This window comes from Syngnathus leptorhynchus, chromosome 15 (assembly GCF_054491065.1).
Source record: "Syngnathus leptorhynchus isolate UIUO chromosome 15, UIUO_Slep, whole genome shotgun sequence".
Taxonomy (NCBI): domain Eukaryota; kingdom Metazoa; phylum Chordata; class Actinopteri; order Syngnathiformes; family Syngnathidae; genus Syngnathus; species Syngnathus leptorhynchus.
Window position 1 is genome coordinate 1,284,284 of NC_141209.1, and position 23,430 is coordinate 1,307,713.

General features: G+C 41.7%; 3 protein-coding genes across 3 annotated transcripts; all 3 read left to right on the forward strand.

Moving 5' to 3' along the window:
* Nucleotides 1-354: 354 nt before the first annotated feature.
* Nucleotides 355-2,700, forward strand: LOC147044911 (potassium channel, subfamily K, member 16-like). Its single transcript, XM_085932494.1, has 5 exons — nucleotides 355-681; nucleotides 1,350-1,464; nucleotides 1,529-1,695; nucleotides 1,785-1,953; nucleotides 2,492-2,700. The coding sequence occupies exons 1-5, from the start codon at nucleotides 355-357 to the stop codon at nucleotides 2,698-2,700; spliced, it is 987 nt and encodes a 328-aa protein (XP_085788620.1).
* Nucleotides 2,701-3,674: 974 nt separating this feature from the next.
* LOC147044912 (potassium channel subfamily K member 17-like) lies at nucleotides 3,675-5,979 on the forward strand. Its single transcript, XM_085932540.1, has 5 exons — nucleotides 3,675-3,881; nucleotides 5,104-5,218; nucleotides 5,281-5,447; nucleotides 5,519-5,687; nucleotides 5,759-5,979. The coding sequence occupies exons 1-5, from the start codon at nucleotides 3,675-3,677 to the stop codon at nucleotides 5,977-5,979; spliced, it is 879 nt and encodes a 292-aa protein (XP_085788666.1).
* Nucleotides 5,980-14,316: 8,337 nt separating this feature from the next.
* Nucleotides 14,317-22,358, forward strand: LOC147044913 (potassium channel subfamily K member 5-like). The gene is made up of 5 exons (XM_085932456.1): nucleotides 14,317-14,839; nucleotides 18,732-18,843; nucleotides 18,961-19,127; nucleotides 19,223-19,391; nucleotides 19,805-22,358. Exons 1-5 carry the CDS (start codon nucleotides 14,654-14,656, stop codon nucleotides 20,758-20,760), a joined length of 1,590 nt encoding a protein of 529 aa, XP_085788582.1. The 5' UTR covers nucleotides 14,317-14,653; the 3' UTR covers nucleotides 20,761-22,358.
* The last annotated feature ends 1,072 nt before the right edge of the window (nucleotides 22,359-23,430 follow it).

Consider the following 23,430-nt stretch of genomic DNA (forward strand, 5'->3'; position numbering starts at 1 on the left):
CTGTGTCCTTACAGCGCGCGACTCGAGCAGCAGTCAGGTGAAATATTAACTTTTGTTCTACAGACGAGATGCTTCCTTATTAGTAGAAACGGTTGAAACGGTTGTCTGTGTGTGTCCAGATGTCGCCCTAATGGAGAAGAGGTGTTTAGTCATCACCCGAGCGACACATAAATCATGTCCCAGCAGATACTGGGCTTTTCTGGCCAATCAGAGGAGGAGCAGTGAGTAGGGATGCTCGCTGGAGCTTTGGAGGGCAATCCACTGGTCACGAGATGCAGCCGCACTAACGAACAGGTACTAAGAATCTACTTTTTGTTTTGGTGTTTACAATCATGGCAGCACTCTCCATGGGATATGTCCAAAGATGCTGCTGATCTTTGCCGTCTACGTAAGGCCTTTCATGTTTTTAAGTCTCGAGCCGATCACCAGCCCGCGCTAAGTCCATTGTGGCTTAGGGGAAACTTTTCGATGGCGAGGATTCAGCTGGTGCGTGTCAAAGTGAGCTGGACGGTACTTTTGGCTCTGGCCCACCTCACCTACTTGCTGTTTGGAGCCATCATTTTCCAGATTCTGGAACGAGAGGCCGAGAGCAACAATCGGAACCACTTCCAACTGGAGAAATTGAATTTCTTGGCAAATTACACCTGCCTGGATGGACCGGCTTTGGAGAAGTTTGTTCAGGTTTGGCTTGTATTTTCAAACTGTCTTGTTAATCTGCCGTGTGATGAAAAACAGACCGCTTAGCAAAGCTGTAAGCCTGTCAACAGCTTGTAGACACCAGTCTGTTTTAATCGTTGAGTACATTTGGAAAGGTAAAGAAAGCAAAACATCAATATCATTAAAGGGTGAAGTACAGGCTAATAAAATACTTAGGGGATTGACTGGCCGACCTAATAAATCAACAATCGATCAATCTTGTCAGTGTTTTACTGTGTTTGTCTTGTACTTGTTTGTAGAACTAAATAGATTTTGGAAATCTGAATGATACCCAGCGCTGGTCTACGCTACCGTGTTTGGGGGTTGGGCCTTGTTACGCATGTCTGGACGCTCTGGCGCATGCAATTGCCTCATCCCCAACTCATCTTACAATTTGGTAACACAATGTAATTTCCGCCTGCCGTACGTACAGTTTCCGTGTCACATGCCCAATTTGGTTATAAAAAGCAAACAAAATTTTCGACTGGCTAAAAGGAGGCCTGTTTTGCAGCGCAAGGTGGTCTAATGCGATTTTGGTGTATTTGATCAAGGTGCAGGCGCACAAATGTATTATAATCCTCCATCTTGTATCAGTCTTGACATGGAAACTTCTTCTGATGAATAAAAAAAAAACTGTATGGATTGATTCCCAGGTGATTTTAGAAGCCTGGGAGAGGGGCGTGAATCCCTCTGGCAATTCGACGAACCCCAGTAATTGGGATTTCAGCAGCGCCTTCTTTTTTGCCGGCACCGTGGTCACAACTATAGGTGAGAGATCCTCGTTTTGAATTCCGACCTGAGCTGAATGACAATTCCTCGCCTTGATTGACAGGTTATGGCAACCTGTCTCCCAGCACTGTGTCCGGTCAGGTGTTCTGTGTTTTTTATGCGCTGTGCGGCATCCCGCTCAACCTGGCCTTCCTCAAACAGCTGGGAAAGTGTCTCACCATTCACTTGGGCCATCTGGAGAAAGGCATGGTATCTGTAGTTCCACACAAGGTAGGGGAAAAAAAAAAAAAAACGACATCCTTGAGTGTAATGTCTGATGGTGGAACGTTCAAGTATGGCTTTGCTGTGCACCTCTGTAGCAAACTGTTGAGGCGTTGGCAGTGAGCTCCTTCTTCATCACTGGTAGTCTGCTGTTCCTGGTCATTCCTCCCCTGCTGTTCAGTTACGTGGAAGGATGGACATTTGGTGAAGGCTTTTACTTTGCTTTCATTACCCTCAGCACCATTGGCTTCGGAGATTACGTCGTGGGTGAGTAGAGAGTGCAGAACAAGTATTAAATGTTAAAACATGAGGAGGTATGGCTACGCTTTTGCAAAACACACTTACCGTTCTCATCCGTTGTCGTTCAAACCTCACTGGACCTTCTCGTAAAATCTTAATCGAGCTTACCTGTTGCTCCCTCAGTGTTCTTGAAATCCAGTGTGAACTAAATCAGGCACGATCGGGAGGATTATAAATCACAGCAAAAAATAAAACGTGGTAATGTCGTCTCCAGGGTTCTCGATGTCTGCGCAAAATAGCCAGTTTGAGTCTCCAACTACAGACATGACTGATACTACAACTATGATGAATATTATATGATACATATTTTGTACTGTTGACAGTTGCCATGCCAATGACACACATAGACACTAGTGTTGTTATTAAAAGCCAGTGTGCCATCAAGATAAGCAAGCATAAAATGCTCAAACTCACAAACACATATTGTTTGTTGAGCCTTTCATTATTTGATTTCGAGTTAGTGAATACCAGGAACTCTTCAATGAAAGTATGTCTACTCGTACAGGGACCGACCCAGGCAAGGAGTACATCTCTCTGTACCGTAGCCTGGCGGGCATATGGATCATCTTTGCCTTGGCCTGGCTCGCTCTTATCCTCAGCATGGGATCGAGAATAATGGCACATGTGATCAGCTTGACTCATCCAAGCTTTAAGAAACAAGAAGAGGAAGACAATGCGTCATCCAACAAACTGGAAGACGCCTCAAAGATTTGATATCGTGTGTCAGGTCGAGTTAGGTTGGAATATTTCTATGTAATGTTGTGGATTTGAAATACGCGTTTTATTTGATCCCCAGAGAATAATTCATTTTCCATTCCCGACTTTTTATGTAGCATGCATTGCTGCTGTCACCACCTCAAATCATTGTCCCCTTTAGACATAGGTTTTGTACATTTTCATCGATTGCATGTAGTTTTGCTTGGGCGAGCAAAATGCTACTGTTTCACAAGTCTACCTCAATAAGCCATACGGAGTCATCACACACTACAAACATTGGAGTGGAAGGAGCTTTGCAATTGCTATGTAAATTGTGTCACTATTCTGATAGACTGAAAGTGTTTACGTTCCATTCTTTCTGTATGTACTGTTTATTGTAGGAGCTCAAAAGACTCGGAAAAAATAAATTCTTACAAGTTTGATCCATCCAAGCAAGCGGAAAAGATGACATATTTCCCCTCAATTGACTCGTACAGGTTATATATGTCACATTAATGGTGCGGCTGAAATTTCCAATGATTGATCTGAATCTTCTTTTTTTATGGCCCAAAAGCCTGGCATTTGAACAGCGTCGACTTTGTATATCCACTGTGTATACGCATTAACATGAGTCAACATCTGTGTTTGTGTGCTGACGGAAAACTCCAGTGAATAGAGCGTGTTTGGGCTATCTAAAGCAAACACATTAATCAGGATGTGAGGTAGCCTGAGAGCACATTACATGCAGAAGTGGCCCCAGAAAAAAGAAAAAAAAAAGCTGTCTTATTTTAGAGTTTGGCTATAAAATGGACGCTAAGCTCACTTTGTGGTTTCCAGTTGACTTTTGTCAGCGTCTTGCTCCAAATTTGCATGACAGAACCCCGATGTGATTGTAGCACGGGTGGAGTTTGATTTGCCTTTACATTTATGCAAGCAAGTCGAATCCCTTGTTGTCCACAGGCTATCTGAAGTTTCATGCCCAGGGAACCCAGATGGGAATGTTCAATTTGGCCCGAGTGCCTTCCATCCTTCTGTTGGGGGTGCTTTATGTCATCTACGTGCTCATTGGAGGGGTGGTATTTTGGAAGTTGGAGGGGGATCTGGGGGAGAAGGACATCGGTCTCTTATTGAGAAACAAACAGAGGCTGCTGTTGACTTACCCGTGTCTGGACCGAGGCGGTCTTGAGGAGGTGGCTCAGGTAAGGAACGTGGCTGATGGGGCACATGTGAACATTGCATCACACTTCTGGGAATATTCTATATAACGGTGGAGGAAATAGAAAGAAAGAAAATAGACAAGTTGTGGAGAGTCATGCGATAACTGCTGGAATCATGAAGACAAGGCAAGTAACGCCCGCAAATACTTGAAGGACCCTACTCGGCGAGACTAGTTTATCACCACGTGGCTTTAAATGGGGGACCATGACCACCTGATTTCCATCTGACCGCTTTGCTTTTTTTTTTTTTTTGACTGTTTATACAATTTGCTTTCAGACTGCATGTCTCCTGTTAAAATACTTCAACAGATGTTCTCCGAGGCTGTAGCTATGCAAAACATTTTTTTTTTGCACTGATTCTACAGCTGCTTTATTTAATGCGCTCCAGTGAGCCTGTGAAAGAGTTTCATTTTAATGTGGCATCATATTCATTTGCAACGGGCATGTCATTATCACAATTTCTCTCGATTGCTGCTCATTTATTCTTTACAGCATGTGACACTAAAAAGCGCTAGGCCCAAAAGCTCTGACCGTGTCCTGTTCACAGTTGGGCCCTTGGGCCACATTTGAACCATCATTCGCTTCCAAATGCGCACCACATCCGTGCGTTTTATTTACCGCACATCCTCGCCAAAGGAAATTTTGCTTTGGTGACGATGACAGCTAGAATAACTGCATGTCACGGTTTTACTCTCAATTTTCAGTTTTCCTTCACAGTAGTGGTCAGACTAAGACAAGTTGCCAAGTTAAAGACATCTTTCATAGTGACACTTTAATATTCACTTCCTATCATTTGCGGAATCAACATCTTATTTGGGGAAACTTGTCGAGCAATACCTATGAGGTTAAATTCACCCCCCAAAAGATATTTGAAGAGTTTTTTCTCGAGACACTTAAAGACGCATCACTGTGGTTACATTGTTCATGCGCAAGTCAAAAGTCGGCTGCTGTTATTAGAAAGTTATCAAAAAAACTACAATGCCCCGGAACGAAATATTTTGTAGTACACTAAGCTACTGTTGAATTTTCCCATTTTCAAAAGAGTAGAGGAGGTTGTATTGCGTCATCGTTAAAGTCGTAAATCAGAAGCTCGTCCCGATTAGAATTCACACATTGACGATAGCTGTTATGTACGTCACTGATTACAAGAAAATGTTGTGTCTGCAGGCATTTTGTTTTTTATGCTCTTGTTCTCAAACACCAGGTTATTCAAGACGCATCCAAAGTGGGCCTGAGTTTGAAAAGCAACAGCACCGCTGATGGATTTTGGAAATTCAAAAGCTCCGCTGTTTTTGCCGCCACTGTGGTCACAACAATAGGTCAGTTTGTTTGTCGGATTCAAAACACGGAAACTGTTTTCAATTGTGATTATTATTTGCAGGTTACGGAAACATGAGTCCCAGCTCCACCAGTGGTCAGATCTTCTGTGTGTTCTTCGCCCTTTTTGGCATCCCCCTCAATGTGGTGGTGCTCAATAGGGTGGGCAAGCACATGCTCGTCCTTGAGCAAAGCATCTGCGACTTCCTTGAGGGCAAAACTGGCCGACGGGTGAGGAGCTCTTCCATGATCCATTTGTTGATGCCTCACCTCCTTTTTTCTTTTTTTTTCCCCCCTCTTAGAGGTGTTCGCGCTTCTTCGTCCACTCGGTGTCCCACCTGTCCGGAGCCGTCCTCTTCTTCATTGTTCCCATGCTGCTATTCCAGCTTCATGAAGGTTGGACCTACTCACAGGCCATCTACTACTGCTTCATCACCCTGAGCACCATTGGATTTGGAGACTTTGTGGCTGGTACTGCCCAATCAATGCTCATCAGGTTTTATTGCCGCCATCTTTATATTGAGATGTTTCTCTCTTTGCAGACAGTAACCCGGACAAAGTGTACCCGGAGTGGTACAACGTCCTCATGGCCTCCTGGATATTCTTCGGCCTGGCCTGGTTGGCGCTTGTCATTAACCACTCCATTGACGTCCTGGAAAGGTGCAACAGGTATGTCAAACTGCGGTGGGGGGGTTGCAAGCAGGAGGAACACGAGAACCGCAACCACCACACACAGCCGGAAGGGGAAGATGAGGTCAAGTAGCCGCCTTTAACTCAGTAAAGTACCAAGCAAGTGGACTTACTTATCCGTATGGACATGATGTGACCGAAGAATTGTATTTATCTTCTCTTTGACCCTCATGCATCAATTGGCTGGATCCAGATCTTTTTCCTTGCTGTAATAAGCTCTCTCTCCACTAAGTGGTGGTATTATACCCAACAGCACCTAAGGGAACCGAAACTGGAGCGTCAGCTTTATCGTTATTGCTTTTCCCCTTTTGGAATTGTATTGCAAAAGCACTTTCTCACTCGGCTGAGTTTAAATGCATTAAAATCCACATTCAACACAGCGCTTACTTTTCTGTATTGAAAGAATAAGTGTACTTTTCCCACATGGGGGAAATAAAAGATGAGCCGCACTCTCCTTACTGGATAAAGCTCATAAAGGTCACAGTGGGCCTTTCAATGTACAAACTCTCTCATCGTTTTGTTTATCTCATCGAGAGTCAGCGAGGAAGAGCAATGTTAAAGGCAGATGGCGGGCAGAAGGAGCGACAGAATGGAAAATGACAAGATGCCAAAGGCCACAAATATAGAGTCGTGCAAGAGGGAGAGAATAATGTGTGCAAAATTCCAAACAGTGGAGGAGGACAGAAAAGGCATAGTTCTGTGTCTCCCCTCCTCTGCTTGGTTATGGGAAGCTATGGGGAGTGAGAGTGACCAGGTTGCAACCGTTGCACAAGGAGAAAAAAAAAAAAACATGCATGTTTTGCCATGGTTCACTGAAGACTCATTATGCGTAATGGGAATGGTGCTTTTAATTTCCACATTTCAGTCACGAGTGAAAGGCCCTGTCTACTGAGACCCAACTTTTAGTTTACAAAAAAATGAAAAGAACATTTTCCATGAAACTGTTCATAACGTTACACAGGAAGTCAGCGCTAGGTAGATTATTCGACTATATGGAATGTTAATGACAAGGTGAAGTGGAGGTTTCACCGTCTATTGATAGAATAATATTTCATGGCCAAAAGCACAGTGGCTGCACGCAGAGATGCAAACTACTCATTAGCGAGAAGAAAAGCAAGGGCTATGCTAAAAAGAGCCTCAACAATTTCTGGCAGAAGCTAGACTGCTGATGCAAAGTTTCAACTTTGCAAAAGTGATGGAAAGTGGAAAGTTTGAGGAAAAGATGAAAAGTTTCCGAAAGTGACTCATGACTCGATGTATGCTGCAATGTGTCCATCCATTGTGTACTATGAGTCTGTGGTATCATCTCAGCATTCACACTCCGTCCTTTTGAAGTCTCAAAGGTTTCATATAAAAGCTTGTTTGCAACTATATTGACCAACGTGCTTCGGGTACTTTAAGTTTGTGGCATCGTGTCCTCAGCATTCACGTGTCAGTCCTGAGCGGCAAGGTCATTTGAAGTCTTAAAAGCTTCCATTGAGGACTTGTTTTTTTTTTTTTTGCTTTTATGCTTTTGTAAATGCTGAATGCTGCACTGGAAAGTCCAAGTTTTTCTACCCTTGAGGAAAGACAGCAAATTTCACGGTTCTATTGATTTGGCTCCGTAGGTTCCAAAGGTTCCCAAAAAAATGATGAAGCGAGCCTTAAAAAAAAACTGTGAATCCAGTCAAGGTACGTTATGCTTAAATGTGTATTTTGAAGCATTCCAAAGCGCTGAATGTGAGCTTAGGGTTTGGAGATAGAGCGCACTATTTCTTTTTCAGTCCTGCTTGTTAAAAACGAAACGAAACGAAAACCAAAAAAAAAGGAATGAGTGTGCCTCGTGTTTCACTGATGAAAATTTCAATGAAAAGAACACTGCAGGTGACAATTAGTAGCTTACCAGGCTGGTTATTCCTTCCTTGAGTTACAGTAAATAGCTCCAGGCCAACACGCAGCCGTTAAAAAAACACTTCCATGGAAGCCACTCGAGAATTTTAGGCACATTTAGCTCGATCCTTGAAACTAGTTTCCCCACTTTTTCATATTTGCAGACTAATCTGTTTAGTCAGATTGGCCGGCCCTCTGTGAACCAAGAAGACAGCAAAACATCTGTGTACATTACTTGCCACCTCACTTTCATTCCCTGCAATACTAAGCACCAAATGGTGGATATCTTTCTTCACTCTTGTCCAACCTGTTTTTTCACTTCCATCAGCTGATGAGTGCATTCAGGCCACGGCTGAGCTGGCAGAGTGGCACGTGTGATACTACAAAGGCGTGCATCCACAGAGGAGCGTGACGGCTGTGGGCTAGACCAAAGAAAAAAGCTTTTATCCGCCAGAGGAGTGTGAAAAATCAAATCGGAGGTCAAACACAATCCTTTCTAGCTTCCTGTAAATAGAACGTGTAATGAACTAAATGACAAAGACCCTCGGCGTCTCCTGAATCTTAAGCCCCCAGGTAACTTGTGCTTCTCATTTTTTTTTTTTTTTCCTCATCTTGATGTTGTCTAGCATTTATAAATTAAAAAATGTCCTTGAATTCTGCAATAATCGTATCAGCAGGGCAGCTAACTTTGGTTTTAAGGTCTTGGTTTGGTCTCAGAGTGAACTTCTGATCCTTGTTTTCCCCATTTCCTGCAAGTAAGTTTAGATGAGACTTTTTAAACACTGACAATAAAACAAGACACGAGCTGAGTCATGTGTTGACCAGCGTGTTTGTCGCGGGGCTGCTCCTCTACCCATCTGTGTTTATGCTCACGTCAGCATGCGACTGTTATGTACAAAACACACCCAAACGGACGTAAGTGCAAGAAAAGGACATTGGCCAAACAGTAGCACAAAGGTCATACTGAAACATCTCTGCAGATGCACAACACTCCCAGGTTACTGTGACCTGACTAAACACGCAGCAAAAAATAAATAAAAAGGTCCCGCTTCTTCAACTCTGACATAGCACACACATATGAAAACGTATCTGGTTATGCACACGGAGAGGTCAAAGCCACGGCGTTAGGGACAAGTCACCGTACTTCTTACAATTGAACTGAATGATGGGTACAGATATGTGTCAAGTCGATTTAACAGGAATATGGGAAATGGCCACGACCTATTAACACAGCTTTACAGTATGTGCTTGTGACGCAACTCGTGTAAAAATGATATGGCGGTGCCTCAGAACAAATGCTTACACAATATTGCGGGATGGTGACATAACATAACATTAATTAGCTTGGGCATAAATCATCTTATTTCATTTTTTGGATGTACCTTGTTTTATTTGATTGTGCAAATGCCATATGATCTAAAACTCCATCAAATAATCAATAGCACGAGAAATGTTTGCACACATGTTTCACAAGCAACAAGGTGAAGATTTAAAGACTTAATTGCTGTAATTACAGCACCAAGCATTTCACGTCCACTGATTAGTCCAAGACGCTTGTCTGGCTGAGGTGTCAAAATGACTTGGACGCACACATTCATTCACACTCGCAATCACTCCTACGGACAATTTGGGGTGGTCAATCAGCCTACTATGCATGTCTTTGGAACGTGGGAGGAAACGGGAGTACCCAAAAGCAACTCCCAGATCACTCCCACGGTCAAACGCTTTCTCCATGACCACAAAACATGTGGACGTAGCAGATATCTGTTTTCTCAAGTAGAGAGTCCATCCATCCGTCCATCCTGTCACCTCACACACTCACGCACACGCACACAATATGTGGATTGTAATGAACGTAGATGTAGGTCAACAATGTCTGTAGTGTTTTGGTAGCACACTGAAAGCTGTTGTTTTTATTGACTGTGGTGCAGCTGCTGCTCTAGGCTGTCATGCAGTTTGTCATGCAGTGGTTTGTTTTGGCAATTTGGCCTTTCCATTTCGGGAGAGAAAAAATGCTGCATCCCCTCGTGCAAATTGAAATTCTGTCTCTCAGGTTGCAGAACCTAAAGTGACCTTGACTAGGGCAACAACGAAAATACGTATGTGTGGAAAGACTTTGTTTGCCCATCGGGAGATTATCGAGGCGCCGACAAGTATTTACTGTCACTTCAGGGGCGTTTGGTGTGTAGACATGGAAAAGTGACTCCTGTGTGTTTAGTCTGTCCATATCTGTTTTATGTTGAGTGAACTGTTAAGGTCAGTCACTTGAGAGTATAATAGATGACTGATTGGTAAAAAGTCAAATTATAAAACACAGATGAAAAAAACTAGAGGGCTGCAAAAAGTTTTAATAGTGGGGAAAAGGCTTCTGACCTTAGTTGCCCACATGATTTTGAACTGGCATTCAGAATGATGTCATATAAGACGTCCTTTCCAAGACTGAATATGCAATTAAACGAAAATAAATGAAAACATATTTATAAAGTAAAATGACCAAGTTTCACTGCATCTAAATGGACAATGCTGCTTAAACAAATATTGAGTGAAAAAAAGAAATATTGTCATTTTCAAAGTAAAACATGGCCTCGAAGCAGTTTGTGTGACACGCACAAGGATCGTGCACTGCAGGTCGTAAAATTACCTCACATTATCGAGCAGGTTCTTATGCAATATTCACAAAATGGTAATAGGCACAAGTTGAACTGGTTCCCATGACATCCTTTTAACCTGGAGCCCAATTGTTAAAGTGTTTTTGTTTTGTTTCTGTAGGGCATACCTACTTACATTTTTTAAAAAATGACCGTTACTTCACAAGCCCTGCAGGACATGCTCCTCAGGCTGAAGGATCACATGCTCGTGTCTATTCTCGGGTAAAGGGCAAAGGCATCAAATGAAATCAGTGACCGCTATCAGATGAAAGATTCATGTTGCAAAATGGTGAACATACTTGGAGAGTTTAAGGAAGTAAAAAAGTGTCGTAAAAGCTGAGAAAAAAGAAACAAATTGCGTCCATGTCTGAGTAATATGATGATGCGTCTTCTATGTCCAAGTAGTCGAAATGAGTTATTTGGTCCATTGCCTGAAAGAAAAAAAGACTGCTGGTTCTTTCTACTGCCCATTGTTGTAGGATAAGTTTTAACTTGGTTTTGTAGTAAATCTGTTGGAATTTCCTCCCAAAGTTAATGTTTTATTACAACCTTTAGCCTTGAACTGAACTCAGTTTTGGATTACTTTTTGACCTCATAAGTCACACAAAGAAGATTCTGATTTATTGTTGTTGGGGTTTTTGCCTTGACCTCTGAGCAGTGACTTGAGTTTCCAGTGAGCTTCAGGCTCTTCGCAGCTCCAATGACGTGAACATTTTAGTCAGTTAAATTCAAGTGTCCGTCGCCGAAGACGGGAAGAGAACCTCCCTAACCGGCCCAGTCAGGGGACCTATCAGCCTGCTTAGCTTCTGGTGACATCAAAACATCACAACAAAAGCCATATAACAGATTGCAGGTTTCCTTAGCGTGAAGGAAAAAAGAATACAATACAAAAAAAAAAACAATAGGTGTAGGAAGCGGTTCCTCTGTCTTTTCACATGGTCCACATACAGAGGTTAAAAATAGGTCAGTACTAAACAAAACAGGAAACATACACTTCACATGCAAAACATTTAAATAATCGCTGAGAGTAATAAATCTGCCACCCATCCATAATTAAGTGTACCGGTACTGGTACAACTGGTTGCATGACATGTCTCATTATGCCCCCTCTTTTTGAGTTTGTTTATATTTGAAGTTTACAATAACACAACAAAATAAAGCAGTGTTTCATAAACATGATCTGATTTCTAGACTTTTTGTCACCACGCGAAAGAATGAATGGTGTGTTATCCAATGTTGGTTAACTCTGGAAGTCCCCACCTCATTGATTTCAAGAGGACTTAAATTGGCTACTTTGATAGTTGGCATGGTTGCACTGCTCATGTTGACAGCCCCAGGGCCCCAAAGCAAATGCATCAATCTTGAAATTCAGATGCCATTAAAACCCCCCAAATCAGAACAAACCTTACATTCTCAATTACAGCAAATGAACTTAGCTCTGTGTCACATGCAAGACAATCCTTGATCATATGATGGCAGCATGCAAAGATACTTTCGCTACCGTTTTGTAACAGGAGGAGAGGTTGTTGACGTACCTCAACAACTATGAATGGATTCTGATCTGAGTTACTTGATTACAGTTTCTAACAATTCCCAATTCTGTTACTTTTCAGAGGATGGGGGGGGGGGGGAAACATTTTTGGGTAGTTTTTTTTTAAGCATCAGGTTGCTTCACAGGTGTGATACCAACTTCCGGTTTACATTGTTAATTATTATGAGAGAACTGGTTGTTGTCATGCATGTTGGTTCACGTGTTTGTACACACCCGCTGTCGGAGAAAATCCACGAGAAGCTTTTTGATGAAGCAATCCAGTCTAATGTGAATACAACTAAAGTACAGTACAGATCTATTTTTTGGGCTACCGCTCCAACCCGACAGCAAAACCACAAATAGAACCCATAATTCAAATCTGTTATATCAGTAAGGAGCTTTATGCAGCAGAACTGAGGTGTAGTTTTCTCAAAGAATATCAGAAGTTTCGAAGTCGGTTGTCCTCTGAGTGTATATGTACACACAAATGACTTAACTTTGTTTAAAAAAAAAACAAAAAAGGGTGTGTGTGTGTGTGGGAGGGGGGGGAGGTGGCTCAGGAAAATGAAATAGCAGGGATGATGATGATGATGATGCAATGTCTGCCTGTCTTGCATACCGGGAATGCCCAGAGAGACACAGTTTTACCACAAGCATATGTTGAAGGCTTGGCATAGTAATGATCATGCGGTTCTAACTTGCAGCCAAAGAGCGGTTTACATTTCACACTTTCATTCAGCGAACATTTGCTGAAACGGCCTGGTTGTTATGTGCTCTTTGTTATTTACATAACAATTATTCAGGAAGCTCTCCGAGTACCACCAAAGGTACAATCGTAAAAACACAAGTGAAACGTTGAATGTGTGAAATATTTTTTCAAACCTTTGTTAATGAAGAAAAAGGCAGTTTGTGGTTTCCTGGATTGCGTACTACAACGAATAGAGTTGAAACAAAGGAACATAGCTCGGGATGAAGGATAGTTAACTCAAGTTACATGCAAAAGTGCTCAAATTGTCTTCCTATAAACGTTTTGTGCAAGATAATACATTCATGCACACACTTTGCCCACTGTTTTCCGAGCTTAAGCACATTAAATAAAATCTTACAGTACAAATGTCAAGTACTGTACTGTGGTTATAGTTTTTAGTGACATCCCCCTCGATTACGGCAGTGTCTCCAACTTACTTTGGCTTTTCTTACAGAGCACTTTAAAAAGAAGATGGAACCCATGCGCAACAGATACAATGAGAACAATAGAGGCCCCAAAACTGAACCTTGTGGAACACCATACCAGAGTGGAGTAAGTAAGTCCTGCTTGGCGAAAAAGATCAAAACCACTCTGGGGCAACTCCACAAATGCCCAGTTGAAGCATGGTCCATTGTATCAAAAGCTGCAGTCATGTGTAACAAAACAAGAAACACAGTGTCCACTCCCCAGTGTCATTAGCCAGGCAGGAGAGGAGCGTGTCATCAAAATCTCATCATCACAGGCAAAGACAAAGACTCTGTCTTTTGCACCATCTTGAGCACGACTGGAAAACTTCCATGATTTTATGTTTTTTTCTCCAAAATGATTTCAGCTGAGTGTGCATCACTTTTTCCTGGATTTTCAAAAGTCATTTCGACATGAGTTTTCCTGCAGTCTGCTTATACAACATTTCAAGCCACAGTGTTGAAGCAAGTTTGTGCCCATGCTAAACTTCTTTCCTGGCCCTATCAAGATTGGATGAGACGGGCGTGGATTGCCAGTGCGTGGCTGTCCAACGTTGAAGTGACGTGTAATCAATGTTGAGTCATTTATTATAAGCACCAGATATAAACAGCCAGAGTCCACTGTATGATTGTTCATGCCCAAGTAAATATTCTCCTTGCTGCCAAGCTGAAATAGTTCAAATATTGAAATGATTGATTTCATATTTTCAGAGCATGACGTGGGCTCGCGCAAGGATGTGCACATTCATTTTAATTGATCATAGTTTTTTTGGGTTTTTTTACATAAAGAGACTTCGACTGTCCCTGGAGCAAGTCATGCATTTTTTTTCTTCTTTTCAATACACCCACTGTGGAAATGAAAAGGTGTATAACTACATTTCAGTCACCTCCACCCCCTTTTATGCACAAGTATTTGCACTTTTACGTCAATAATTTGAGTACTTTAGTCTATCTCTGTTCAGACTAAAATTACGCATGACTTTCTGACGCATGACTTTCTTGCGCGTCTTCTCACGGTGAAGCGCGCACCTGTGTAGTGGTTAAAAGGGGCAACAACAAAAAAACCGCACGAAAGCAAAAGTCCACACCCCCCACCCCTCCTCGTGGACGCTCGCGCTCCAGCCAACCTTCTCCCTCCTCTCTTTCTGGGCGGATCTTATGAAGTCCTCCACTCCACTCCTACTCCTACTCCCACTTCACCCTATTTCTCCGACTGCACGTGGAAACAATAGCAGAGTGGGCGCACTTGATCTCCTGGAGACAATATTTGACTCCCCATGTTTGCCTCTTGGGCTATGTGCGAGGACAAACGCTGTCAACCGTGGCGCGCGTCGACTTTCCATAAAGCTTGCGAGGAGGACCAAGAAAGCTCCAACATTCTCCGACAATGACTGCTTGAGCTGCACTCTGCCTCGCGCTGCTGTCAAGCTCCCTGCCTCCCTCCCCCTTCCCTACTTTCATCCTCTTTTCCCCCACTCCACACCAGTATGGTGGATAAGGGCCCATTGTTGACTTCTGCAATAATTTTCTACCTGTCCATTGGGGCAGCTATTTTTCAAGTTCTGGAAGAGCCCAATTGGAAGCTGGCCGCAAAGCTCTACAGACGGCAGAAGGAAAATATACTCAAGGACTTCCCTTGTCTGACGAAAGATGACTTGGAGAAAATATTGCAGGTATGAATCATAAGTCGCTGACACTTTCTTGTAAATGGAGTTTACTAGTGAGGGAAGGAAGGTGTTGAGGAATTTAGTCATGCCATGTCTGTTCATCTTGTGGATCAATGCTGTCATTGCTTCTGTGATTGCAGGGCTTCATTTTGCAGCCCGAGGGTTTGTATTCACACATACTAACATACTGAATAGTATATATAGTATATGGATGGGTGTTTATAAAAAAAAAAGAAGGAAAAGGGCAACTGTTAATTAGTATTCCTGTTCTCTGTGATGTTGCTTGTGTCCATGCCAATCTAATACGTGTTTTATGTTGGGCTCTTCCAAAGCTGATAGTCACTATGTGCACTTTGTACATTGTAACCATATATGCACGGGTCAGCATTTTTCGTGGGTGCACAAAGGAAGTTAACTTTGTGTCATTTCATCAACATGGTGTTCTATTGCAATGTCCAAAGTTGCCAATGTCAGAAGTGCTCGGCTATGAAAGCGGTGACCTGTGGGTTCACCCTTTCCCTCCCTTTCAATGATTACATTAGAAATGTAGCATTCCTCCTCCACAGGTGTTTTTCTCATAATGCAGCTCACTTCCTTGACCCCCCCCCCCCCTTCTCCAAGGTGTGGGTGCTTTTCCTGAACCATGACAAATAGTTTTTCCTTTTCAGTTTTTTTTTTTACACTTGTTTCTTTGCAGTTTTGAGACAGACGGAAAGCATGTCTCAACGTGTCCCCCATATGGGCCGACATCAGTATTTGGGAGATTTATTACCTTACCCATCCCCCCCGTTTTTCTTTGCTTTTTGTCTTTTGGGGTACTGAAAAGGAGATACCCATGAACCTCCCCCCCATTCAGTGGACTTGAGTAATCCCTGCAAAGGCCTCAAATGTATGGGAACATTAAGCACATAAAGATTCTGGAAGTGGCATTTAAAGCTGCTGTGGGGAAAACCACACGACTGACGTGAACATTTCTTTCTTCCACTGGCACGCACTTGTTGCAAAGGCAGGTGGGATCTCATCAATACGACAACTTCTTAAGAAAGTTAGCCCTCTCCTTTATTAACTCCAAGTTGACCATTAACATCACATCCCTTGGAGTGGTTCGTTTTTATGGTCACGTCAATATAGACAATGAAGAAACTATCATAAAAGTTCAGCAAAGTAAGGGCGGTGTTGGTTATCTCCCTTTTGCAAATAAATGATCATTATGCAAGCGTCCTGCTACTTGCGTGAATTGTGAGCAATCAGGTTTGCCGTGCAGCTTCAAGAACATTGAATTCAAATTTTTGATGCATATATTTCCTTCGATTTAATTATTCACTGACTAAAATAGTTCTTTTTTTTTTGGGTACTGCAGACCCCAAAGCAATGTCTTCTGAACAATGACAAGAGATCTACAATAGGGCTAGTGTCCATTCACTTCACGCATGAATTCCACAACATAATGGCCCCATAGAAGAGATACTTGGCCAACATAATGGACAGTTCATATTGAAATGAAATGAAGACTATTTACCAGGAAAAGGGAACATGTTTATCATGCATGCAATGATTGAGACTCTCCCACCAAGCTTCCATGAATCACTTACATATGATGATGCAATCTGCGTTTTTAAACAGTTGTCTTTTGACACACTTTTTTAACCTGACCTGAAAAGTGCTCGTACAGTCCAGTGGCACATGCAAAGCTGGTCACGTTTTTGAGATCTGAAAAATGTGCTCAGCAATGCTACTGTCTCGTCTTTATCCGACATGGCCCGTGGTTAGATTAAAAGTTTGACAGTGAATGAAATAGCGTAGTGTTTTCTGCATGAGAATGAATTGTGTCATGTGCCTACGGTGGCGTTGAAGCTATGTGGCTTGAAATAGCAAAGTGTGACTTTCAATCACACATTAGTTGTTTCTGACTGAATCTTTCATCCTTGACCTTGATTTTCTGTCATGTGTCTCTCTTCTTTTGGAAACAGACATTTTATTCAGTTCTTGGTCAAATAGTGACGCAATGATCCGAACCCTAGTTCACGCCAAATAAGCGACAGCTCTCTAAAAATACTGTGAACTCTCATGTGTCACGTCACCGACTGCTGCGACAAATGACAGCGAAAAGTACAGGAGGCCTTCGAACGTCGGCCTCGAAAAAGGGTTTTTTCAGATTACAAATGGCGTGCAGTGAACAAGTCAGGTGAAAGTTTATTTTGTCACGCAGCATAAGCATAATCTGAATTTTCAAATATTTGATGTAAATATGAACAGTAAACTGTACAAATGCAGGTTCTACCGAAGTTGGAAGGCATTCTAAGGACCCCCTGTCATTTTTTTACCAAAGTAAGAACAGCGACTGTGCATGTAGTGTTAGTTTGACAAGTCTTGTGGTCTCGTGAAATTTTACAAGGGACTTTAAAGCAGCCACTTGCAAATGTGTTTATGGGTTCCCTTTCTATTGTCAAAATAAAGCAAAGCATTCAGACATTTCCAAGATCTCATATTTGTATTTGTTTGCGTTAAGGCCCAATTTTCAATAGCACAGATAGGTACTTGGACACGGCTTGTCTTCCGAAGTTGAAATCAATCCAGAATGATATGAGCGAGCATGAGTTTGTGACTTCATTCATCTTGCCTACAGGCAGCTGTTGCTCCTTGGCTGCGTCACGCTCATACCCAGAAGTGGAAAAATACCTCGGAATGGAGTGCTTGCCAGCTGCTAGATAACAGATGGACTTGCGGTTTTTACACTTCTTTGCTTATCACAATGGCAGCATCAGCAAGCTAAGCCTGCAATTTGGTGATAGTTTCACTTCTTTAGTCGTATCAAGGAATCCTTTCTTCGTCATTTGAGCCATGGCACAATAAAGCTTGTTTTCAGAGTGAAAATACTCGAACAATACCTCGAGCCACACTCAACTTCTTTGGGTTTTTATGTCACCCGCCCTCGTGACACGGATGGGTTACCAGAAATAAGAGCACTTATGTACAGACATTTCCTTCATTAATTATTACAGTTTGTATCTCTGTGTATTTAAACAAGACGTAAATACATACCTTTACCTTTTTTTTTTCTTCTTCTTCATAATAATGCCGTGCTAACATAATTCCATGCGCAGCTGGCAAGAAAATTCGAGCCAAGAAAATTGTGCCAAGGGAGGCAAGGTTGTCTATTATCGGATACCCTTTTTTGTTTTTGATTAAGATGATCAAGGTCGCTGAACTTCGAGATGCGTTGTGTATATAATGTGAATTTTGAGAACATGTTGACCTCCGTCTTAGAAAGGTGGTGCTACTCTGCCCCCATTGTATTCCTGCGAATCAGCTTTCTTAAAACTCAGCGCTTTTTTTATCTGGCAGATGAAACGATTACATGCATTCGATGCTCTTCTCACTAAAAGAAGCTGAGGGATGTTATCAAAATATGCTTAGTTGGCAAATATTCAATTCTAAAAAAAAAAAAAAAAAGAGCCAGGTCGGGTTCGTAGCTAGGTTGCTCCAGCACGACTTGTTCATGGCTCGGAACCGTTGCATATGCTGTGTTGAGCGGATCTTACTAAACACATTCTGGCTTCCGGGATGGTCAAAATTTGAAGAAGAAAAAAATCTCAATTGTTTGTTGTGCACTTTCTGCACAACTTTAGATTTGAAAGCTGATAAGGTGCACAGTGGAAAAATGATTTGAAGCTATGGTATCAGTTCATCTTACCTCTAGTGACTCAGACATCAGCTTTTTCCACAGGATATATGCGGTGAAGAAGAAAATGTAAGCTTTCGGCCTCACACACAAAATACAAGTCTAACAAAATTGATTCTTGTCCTTTTTTTTTTTTTTTAAAGACGCTTTAGTTTCCATGATCCGTGCAGACAAAGTGTATTTATCTTGCATACTTTTTGTCATGTTTGTCTCCAGATAGTTTCCAATGCTGCCGACCAAGGAGTCACTATAACCGGCAACAAGACGTTCAACAACTGGAACTGGCCAAATGCTGTCATTTTTGCTGCCACGGTCATAACTACTATCGGTAACTACTTTTACTTCTCAATCGTTGGAACAAAATGTTCTCCAAAAATACTGTGGCAAGTTCTGTTCAGTGTTTTTTTTCCCTAAAACTCTTTTTTGTTTTCTTTTTATTTGGAAGGATATGGAAACATTGCTCCCAAAACACCAGTGGGACGTGTGTTTTGCATCTTCTATGGGCTCTTTGGTGTGCCTTTGTGTCTTACTTGGATCAGCGAGCTTGGGAAGTTCTTTGGTGGACGAGCCAAGCACATTGGTCATTATCTCACCAAGAAAGGATTTTCACTGGTAACTTGAGATTTGCTCTATTATGATGATATCAATGCAAAAGATCTCCATTTGAAAAGCTCACCTGAACACATGTTTTGTTGTTTCTATTTCAGAGAAAGGCTCAATTTACCTGCACGGCTATTTTTCTTCTCTATGGCTTGCTGATTCATTTAGTCCTTCCACCTTTTGTGTTCATGTCCCAGGAGGGTTGGACATATATTGAAGGCTTGTACTTCTCCTTTGTCACTTTAACTACCATCGGATTTGGTGACTTGGTAGCAGGTATGTTTGTGGGAAAATGCTTTATTTGTTATTAATCTAGGGAGTAATAATGCTGATGTAAACAATATATTGCTGCTGCTAATGGTTTGAGTCCATTATAATGATGATTTGATACTTTGAATAGACAAGTAACGAGGTTTTCAAAGCCGTGACTCTTGATTCTGCTTGTTTGTACTGCTTTGTGACTTTTGTTTGTATACTTTGTTCTCACCATTACAAGCCGAAGGAGGTAATTGGTCTGTAATAATCGTCCTTTATTCAAACAAACGGACATTCCTGACAAGTCAGTTTCAAAACATTCAATACCGCTGAGACGTTGGGCTTTTATTACGTTATTTTTATTACATTTTTTGTTTTTTAACAATACCTTGACATGATTTCAACCTTTTTTTTTTTTTTAAATGTCCTTTCAGGTGTGGACCCTTCCAAAAACTATCCCACTTTATACCGCTACTTTGTGGAGGTTTGGATTTATCTGGGCTTGGCTTGGCTTTCTTTGTTCTTCAACTGGAAAGTGCGAATGGTGATCGAGGCTCACAAAGCGCTAAAGAAACGACGCAAGTTACGCAAACTATCCCTGGACGAGCTGCGGCACTATAAAGAATCTCACAAAGCCGCGCCTCGTCTTCCGCCCAACCCCAATGACGTCAACATCTTCAGATTCCTGTCCAAAAAGCAGAAAGGCTACAACGACCTGATCAAGCAGATTGGCGCTAAAAACGAAAAGGGACTCGACTCCAGCGCGGAGAACGCCATCAACAAGGCAAAAGCCAAAGCCAAAGATATGGCTCGCTCCAAGAGCTCCAATGATAGCACCACCTTTAATGGCCACACCATTCTCTGCTTAGACCGTTCGCCGCGGCAGAAAAGAAGATATAGCTTCAGTGATCGTGTCACAGTTGCCTTTTCCAAGTCCAAAAACTACCTCCTGGGCTCTGATAATGGTTTGCTGCTAACAGAGGAACATGGCGATAGGGATGTTGAACTCGACCAGAATCAAGTCTATGAAAACCAGCTTGACAAAGATGTGGATCAGGATGGCGGAGGTGTAGGACATTGTGGGAGAACCACTCGAAGGACGTGGGATTCCAAAGAATACCAATCTCTTACATTCCAAAATGCAAATATTACTTTCATTGACGAGGAAAACTTTCTTGGCAATAATCTAGAGGAGGAGGAAGAGGAGGAGGATGATTCCAAAGCAAAACTTTCTATCACAACATGCGATGAGAACATGGAAACCGTCTCCAAGGAGGAGCAAAGTTCCGAGTCGGACGGCTCGGTTTTTGCCAGTGATGTTTTTGAACACGGCCGCTCTTACGAGACTCTGGTTGAGGAATATGCAAAAGAAGACAATACAGAACCTTAGTTGCGGTGCACGCAGTCAACACTGCCTCTGTTGTGAACTTTTCTAATGTGAACTCAAAAAATCCCATTGCACTGTTGGTTTTGGAAAATGATAACTTTCCAAACCAAATGAATGTTGTTGTTTTTTTCCCTTCATTCTGAATGGTTGTTTTTTTTTATAATGAATTCACATCCCTATCATTTGGGACATAAACACATTTTACAGCCTAAATGAATATTGACTTGAGAGTTTATCACCTCTTGCAGTCTTTTGTGGAGATTTAGAAAAAGATTCATCAGGTATTGCGTTTCCAAATCGACTGTTTTTTCTTAAGTGCATCTCTTCTTCACATATTAAATTATCGATATGTTTCAACATATTAAGAAGTCGCATGCGCCATATTGGTGTTTAAAATATATTTGAAATGCCGGGCATGGTAGTCGTCTGGAGCTACGTGAGTGTTTGCGTCACTCGCACCATTCCATCAAAATGAGCACAGGCCAAAGTCCATTGCAGTGCAGATGTTTTTTGTTTTTTTTTCCTTGACCTGAGCCAAACTCTTTCTGTTTTTTTGGTCCTTTCTTTTTCCTTGATGAGTAGCTGTCTGAGATTGTATTTTGTTTTGACTGTCTGGAAAAGACTTTGATAAGCGATAGGGAGGTACTGTAAACCCAAATGTAAAGCTGTAAAGGAAAAAAATATATATGAGAAGACAAATATTGCCGGTTTATGCAAATGATGAATGAAGTTTTATGACGGGAAAGTAGGAGTGAAAGTATCCCCTTTTTCTCCGCAGCAGCGCTTCATTGTGTTTGTCAAGTCAATATTGTCCGAAAGCCCATCGGCAGCCACAAACACCTCAGCTGAGGACGTGGCCTTGCTACTTGTTTGCTTTTGGGGGCTCGCACTGACCCAGATGACTGTAGTAGCGCAAATGACGGCCAGCTAGGTTAACGCTCCGCAAATCGATGCTCTCATGACGTACGTGTGCGCGTGTCAAACATGTTGTAAGCGCCTTTTTTTTTTTTGTTCACTTCTTGCTTTTTGCACATGCATTTCAGCACAAGAACGTTTGTGTTACTTCTAATGGGAAGATGGCAACAATTGCAGTGTCAAACAAGGTTATTGTGAATTTGGAAATCCGAGTTCTTTTAAGATTGGAAATCATTGTTTTTGTGCGCACCTCCTGCCTTTTAGACTGCCTTAAATAAATCCACTGCAAAGCAGGGGAAATAAAGTATCATGCTGAAATCGGTGTACATTTCACACTGGGTCTTTTTAGCCATTTCTTCTTTGATCCCCTACCATTTTTGGTATTTGGTCACATTTTGTGTACATTTCTGCCATTGTCATTTTTATAGTGAATACATTGGTACGCCAGTGTTATGCAGTCCTGGTACTTGTCAAACCTGTCTGAAGACGATGTACTTGCAAGTGGTTAAACCTATTGTCCTGCATTTGTGTCTTAATGTCGCTCCATTGTGTAAAAACTCCAGTGTTTGTGTAAGTTGATGTTTTTTTTTTATGACATTTTAAATTATTGTTTGTAGGCTGTTTGAATAAAAACAACAACAACTGTATATTTCAAGTAAAAATAAACATTCACTGAAAAATGGCTGTTTCTTCTTTTTTTGTATATGCTGAGATGACGTGCTGAGTATTAAATTATTTGTTCCAGAAATTGTTGACTTATTTCGGACTCATGTCTATCTCATCTATTTTACACTTTGTATGCTGTGATTGTAGCTTGATTCCGATTTTTGCCGGGTAATTACCCGCTGAAGGGCCCTGAACCAAAAGGATGGCCAACCACTATTTTCATTGTAATGCTTGACGTCACAGGAGACATCTGCTTATCTTGTGAGACTTTAGCTCTACTTTTCTTTGCGGTTCTTGTTTGGTGACTACCACCACAAAAGGATTCCGGTAAAGAAGAAAAGTGATGGTACGAGTCTGTGACATAAGAGTCTGGCTGCTCAGTTCAATATGAACAGTACAATTAAACGTTGCTCTTTAATTGAATTTCCGCATTACTTATGAAATGCAACTAAAGTATAATATCGCTCCCCATCTTCTTTATTTTACTTCATTTGACCTTATATTTGACCACATTGATGTGTAACATTCTGAGCAATTCAAAAAAAAATTCAAAAGTTCTATCATCAATTAATAAAAATCTGTGTGACCTCAGTTGACTAAAGAAAATGCTGGAAAATGGACCCTTGGTGTGATAAGCTATTGAAATTCTGCACAGATATGTTGAATGGTGTCACACAGGCCAGAAATCATAGGTAAAGCTAACACATCAGTGTGTCATAAAATACGAAAGGAAAAACCTGTTTATTTTTTGTTTATTTTGTTCGAATTGAGATAACGTGGCTGCAAATGTGTTTTTCCAAAAACATGCATATCAGGTTAAACTGCAGATGTATGCTGGAGCCCACCGGCTCCAGTTCACCTGTGACCTCACTGCTGTCAAAAATATAGATGGATGGCTCCCATTTAAAGCTCAGCACAGCTCCTCACAAAGAGTTTGGGAATTCTGAACTCAGAGAAATACTGTCTGCATATGAGCCCTGAAACCTGACTCGGGTTTTCACACTACGGTATTTTCTCCAAAGTTTGTGTTTCACAGGAGTCGAGTGTACCTGTGAAGAGATTACTCCTGCAAAGTCCTTTCCGATGGTTACA